The 6,215-nt window shown below is 32.8% G+C and overlaps 1 protein-coding gene across 1 annotated transcript; it reads left to right on the top strand.

Annotated features, from left to right (window-relative positions):
* Nucleotides 1-300: 300 nt before the first annotated feature.
* Nucleotides 301-4,880, top strand: LOC124848524 (receptor-like protein EIX2). Its single transcript, XM_088114484.1, has 2 exons — nt 301-3,723; nt 4,656-4,880. Exon 1 carries the CDS (start codon nt 385-387, stop codon nt 3,676-3,678), a length of 3,294 nt encoding a protein of 1,097 aa, XP_087970610.1. The 5' UTR covers nt 301-384; the 3' UTR covers nt 3,679-3,723; nt 4,656-4,880.
* Nucleotides 4,881-6,215: the final 1,335 nt, after the last annotated feature.

Genomic DNA, 6,215 nt, shown 5'->3' with positions numbered 1-6,215 from the left:
TTCTTTTAGTCTCTATAAAGTTATTAAGGATGAAAATAATAGAACTGTATTTTAGAAATTATAAAATAACCTTTAAAATGTTTTTTTTATATCTTTTCACACGAAGTGTTGTGCGTAATTTTCTAACTCTTGAAATGGATTCGTAGGTAGATTAATAACTTTTAAGTAGTTTTCTTATTACTTATATTTACTTTTTTTATTGAATAGTTTTAGACGAAGTAGTGTCAAAAAAGCTATAAAAAAAATAGACATATAATTACTTGTTTTCTATTGTCACTATATAATGCGATCCAGCTTTCTAAATTTCAGAACTGAAAGAGAAAACTTGAATCAAAATTTTCTTATTTCGTCACTCTTCTCGTAGTTTAGATTATCAGCAAAATTATGATAAGTCCTTACGTTGTAACATTATTTCATCTGCTTTTATTGTATTCCTTTGGATTTTCAGTTGGATTCAAGGAATCACGTAAAAGTGGTGAAAGCAACTGCAGAGAGAATGAGAGACAAGCACTCCTCAACTTCAAACAAAGCCTCATTGATGACTATGGCAGACTGTCTACATGGACTGATCATCAAAATAATACAGATTGCTGCAATTGGGAAGGCATTCAATGCAACCATCAAACTGGTCATGTCATTCTACTTGATCTTCGTTGTCTGGATACACATTATTTAACAGGTGCAATCAATCTCACTTCATTGATTCCCTTGCAATACATTCAACATCTAGATCTCAGCAATAATTATTTTTTGTTGACTCACATCCCACAAGCCATTGGCTCTTTCACCAACTTACAATATCTCAACTTCTCATTTTCTGAATTTAGTGGGATGATTCCTTTCCAACTTGGAAATCTTTCACTACTAAAGTATCTAGACCTTGGAAGAAATAGTCTTCATGGAACAGTTCCTTTTCAGATTGGGAATCTTAGACAGTTACAATATCTTGATCTTGGAGAGAATTCTCTATCAGGAGAAATCCCATTTCAACTTAGGAATCTCAAGCGGCTACAATATCTTAATCTTGCAAGGAACACTCTTTCTGGAGCTATCCCTTTTCGGAATGGGAATCTTCCTCTCTTACAAACTCTTCGGCTAGGTGGTGATTTTGATATAGAAGCCGAGGATTCACAGTGGTTGTCTAATCTCCATTCTTTAACAAGCCTTCAATTGACATCATTGCGTTATCTCAGCTTCTCGCGCCAGTGGCTACAAGCTATCAGTGAACTCATTCCAAACTTAGTAGAGTTGAGGCTTTCCGATTGTTCTCTTTCAGATACTAATATCAAAACTTTGTTTCGTTCTCATTCCAACTTTTCAACTTCTCTTGCTGTCCTTGATTTGTCTTCTAATGTGCTAACTTCCACAACATTTCAACGGTTATTCAATTTTAGCCTTCATCTACAAGAGCTTTATCTCACAGATAATGACATTGCCTTGTCATCTTTTCTTTATCCAAATTTTCCATCTCTTAATATCCTTGATCTCTCCTTTAATAATCTAACATCATCAGTATTTCAAGGCAATTTTAATTTTGGCTCCAAACTACGGGAGCTTCTTTTGTATAATTGCAGTCTTACAGATAAAAGTTTTCCTATTTCCTCTGCTTCCACAATTAATTCTTCATCTTCTCTTGTCATACTTTATCTCTCCTCAAATCTATTGAAATCATCTACTGTGTTTTACTGGATTCTGAATTGCACCACGAATCTTCAGATCCTTTACCTTGATGACAACCTGTTAGAAGGTCCCATTCCAGATGGATTGGGAAAAGTAATGAACTCTCTTGAACAATTCTATGCCTCCAGGAACAGACTACAAGGAAACATTCCATCTTTCTTTGGAAACATGTGCAGACTGCAGACCTTACACCTTTCAAATAACAAGTTGAATGGGGAAATTTCTCATTTCTTTCAAAATTCTTCATGGTGCCATAGACACGTATTTCAAAATTTGGATTTATCATATAACCAAATTACTGGCAAGATACCAAAAAGCATCATATTGTTATCTGAGTTGAAGGATTTAAACTTGGAGGGGAATTGTTTAGAGGGTGATGTCACTGAATCTCATCTTTCTAATTTTTCCAAATTAGAAACCTTATTCTTATCATTCAACACATTGTCTCTAAGATTTTCCTCTAGTTGGGTTCCTCCTTTTCAAGCAACAAGTTTGAGATTAGCATCTTGCAAGCTAGGTCCGAGTTTTCCTGGTTGGCTCCAGACACAAAATTCCTTATTGGTGTTAGATATATCTGATAATGAGCTAAATGATTCTGTACCAGCATGGTTTTGGAACAAATTGCAAAATTTGAAATGGTTAAACATGTCTCACAATAATCTCAATGGTGCAATTCCTGATATACCATTAAAGCTTCCTTATGGACCATCTATAACTCTGAATTCAAATCAATTTGAGGGAGCACTTCCACCATTTTTGCTACAAGCTTCAGGGCTGTTACTCTCTCAAAATAAAATTTCTGATTTGTATTCTTTTTTGTGTAACCAAATCATTGCTCCGAATTTGGCAACTGTAGATTTATCAAACAATCACATAACGGCACAAATTCCTGATTGTTGGCAATCTTTACACCAATTACTATTTCTTGATTTGAGCGAGAATAAGTTGTCTGGGAATATTCCCATCTCCATGGGGAAACTTGCTAAATTAGAAGCGTTGGTTTTACGAAAGAATAATTTAACAGGTGGACTGCATTCCAGTTTGAAGAATTGCACTAATTTAATTATGCTAGATGTGAGTGAAAATAAATTGTCTGGTCGAATACCCTCATGGATTGGAGAAAGTATGCAGCAATTGAGAATCTTGAACATGCAAGGGAATCACTTCTCATTAAATTTTCCTATTCAACTTTGTTATTTAAGGCATATTCAATTGTTGAATCTCTCCAGGAATAAATTATCAAAAGCAATTCCAACATGCTTAAATAATTTTACAGCCATGTCTGAAAAGAGCATCAACAGAACTCAAACTCAACGGCTTATATATGGGTACAATATTACTTATGATGAAATCTACGGTCCCTTCGCATCTTTTGACTACCACCTTGACATAACGTGGGTGTGGAAAGGTGTGGAACATGTGTTCAGAGATCCCCAATATAGTCTTATGAGTATTGATCTCTCATGTAATGATTTAAATGGTGAAATACCAAAAGAGGTTGTGTGTTTGGTTGGGCTGGTTTCTTTAAATTTATCAAGAAATAATTTGAGCGGAGAAATTCCTTCTGAGATTGGAAATTTAAGTTCACTTGAGTCTCTTGACTTGTCAAGAAATCATTTGCATGGGAGAATTCCTTCTTCTCTTTCTGAACTTGATTTCTTAGGAATATTAGATTTGTCATACAACTCTCTTTCTGGAAGAATTCCATTGGGAAGACATTTGCAGACCTTTGATGCCTCTTATTTTGAAGGAAATATTGATCTTTGTGGTGAACAACTCAACAAAAGTTGTCCTGGAGATCACACAACAGCAAAGCCAGAAGAAGCAGCAGGAGGGGATGGAAATGATTCTGTTTTCTATGAAGCATTATACATGAGCATGGGCCTAGGATTCTTCGTAGGATTTTGGGGCTCAATAGGGTCAATTCTAATTTGGAAACCTTGGAGAATTGGTTACCTAAGGTTCTTAAACAAATTGACAACTGAGATACAGCTATGATGAATATTCAAAATTTCTGCCAATGGCTCAAAGCTTGGGTAGCAGGTATGTTTTAGTGAACATGCGTTAGTCTATCTCATTGTTATTATAATTCACTTAAGAAAGTTATGCAGATGAAATCATACAACATATTTAATTCAGTTGTTTGATTTATAAGTAAAAAACCAAATTAACATAAATTGATGAAAGAAAAATCAGGAGGATTTTGTAAGAAATTTAAGGAGTTGGAAAAAGTTTTCCAATGAAGATTATTTTCTCTTTTCTTTTAAGAAAACTTCCTTCTTGGAAATCGTTATTTTCATATCTTCTTGCAATGTTGATTTTTACTGACCAATTCATTCTCGATTCATAAATAAATGTATATTTCAAACTTGAATGCACACTACTCGACTAAATCATTGACCATGATGGTAGCAGTTAACATTTATAGCAATGAACGTTATGCAAAATAGGATTTGTAAGAATGGTAATTAAGAAGAATAAAGATAGAATATGTTTTTAGTTCTTAAAATTTGATTTGAAATTAAAATTCATTTTTATTCGAAACTTTAATATATTTTTGTTTTAAACTTTAGAAATGAATGGATATAATATTTTTAATTTAATAGATTAACTTTTTTAAGTACTAAATGTTTTTTATGTTCGCATTTAAATTGTTTACATGTTTTGACGTTCTTATTTCAATGTCAGTTAGAAAACATGTTTTGACATGTCAAAAAATTTTAAGTAATTGATGAAAATGACTATATTCATACATTTTTAAAATTTGAGAGTCAAAATATATTAAAGTTTCAAATAAAAATATATTTCAATTTTACATTAAAATTTAGAAACTAAAAATATATTTAACGCTTAATAATAAAGTTTAAATTTATGCTACAATAACAAATTTATCATTTATTAAAAGAAACATGATAACTTACTCTCATGTATTTTATTATTAATTTATATGAATCAATTTTATTTAACTTTTGCAGGTGGCCAGTTGTTGACATTTTTCTTGTGTTCCTCTCTCAAATTTGAAGCAAGGGACTCTTTACTAGAACTTTGTCAATTGTGGTTTAAATGTTTTTTCATAATGTGCTGCAAAGGTTGTTCTTCAAATGAAACACGTTTCTTCATTTGATAATGATGTATCTTTTGACTTCAAATATGCTTGTAATTTTTAACTTTTATTTTACGATTAATTTCTTTTATTAGGAGATTTATTTGTGGTAAAATATATTTGTAGAAATGGAATTAGGTCTTAAATTCAAAAGTTACAAACAAAATTTTGTAAATTAAATTAAATTTAAATTTTACTAAGTAGTAAAAAAAATATTAACAATCACGTTATAGTATATTTATAACAATTTGAGTAAAAGATTTCAACTGAATCATTTTATACTTACCATTTGAAATGAGGGAGTACACAAAAGATAAAGTTGAAAAACAAATTAAGGTTAAGAAACGAATCATCATCGCTCATTTTATCTCTACACTACAAAAATCAAACCATTCATTATAAAATTGAGTTAGACACAATTTTTTACATGAAAATTGAAATATATATTTTTTTTTCATAATTACGTGTAGAGGTTCTTCACCATAATTGTTTGTAAGGTTTACAAAATTTATGAGTGTTGGACGCATAGAAATATGTTCTTCACCATAATTGTTTGTTTTCTGTTTTGGTTGTTAGCAGTATTATTTTTTCAATTTTGGTTTTCCATGGACACCTCGACGCCTGTTCTCTTTTCCTATTCCATTTCGAAAAAACTCACTGATACTAATTTCTTTGTCTGGCAACAATAAGTAGAACACATGATCAAAGCCCATTGCCAACAACGTTTTCTGGTTAACCCTCAGATTCCATACTATTCCTCCTTATCGGCGTCCTTCTCAGCTCGCATCATTGGTTTCGACTCATTTCAAGTTTGGGAGAAGATACATGCTCATCTTACTTTTGCCCATACAAGCGTTGGTGCCTTCTTTTCATTTGATTGGTTATGATATGTATGAAATGTACAATAACATGAATTGAAGATGAATGACTTATTTTATAGAAAACAACATTTAAATTAAACAGAGAATAAAATGTATTTCTGAAAATAATTATAATTAGGCTTAAAACATTTAATTACTTACAACACTTCATCTTAGTAAAATTATAAAGGTTTAATCATTCACTAAGTCCCTATTTTCGCATGGAATCTCAATTTCGTCCCTTTCTTTCTGAAAATATCAATTGGGTCCCAATTTTATGAAAATTGCAACAAATCGATCCTTTCCGTTAAATTGGCTGGACGGCGTTAAAAAAATTGATGAGTGGATGCTGTGATGACGAACGAACGCTCGTCCACCAGCGAACGAACGCGAACGAACGCTCGTCCACCAGCGAACGAACGCTCGTGGACCTCTTACTGCTGGACGACCGTTCGTTCCACACTGGACGACCGTTCGTTCGGTGGTCGACGAGCGTTCGTTCGGTGGTGGACGAGCGTTCGTTCCACACTGGACGACCGTTCGTTCGGTGGTCGACGAGCGTTCGTTCGCTG

Source organism: Vigna umbellata, chromosome 4, assembly GCF_029865625.1.
Source record: "Vigna umbellata cultivar VRB3 chromosome 4, Vumbellata_1.0, whole genome shotgun sequence".
In the NCBI taxonomy this organism is placed as follows: Eukaryota; Viridiplantae; Streptophyta; class Magnoliopsida; order Fabales; family Fabaceae; genus Vigna; species Vigna umbellata.
Note: the sequence above shows the minus strand (reverse complement) of the source record. Positions and strands in the feature narration are given on the sequence as shown.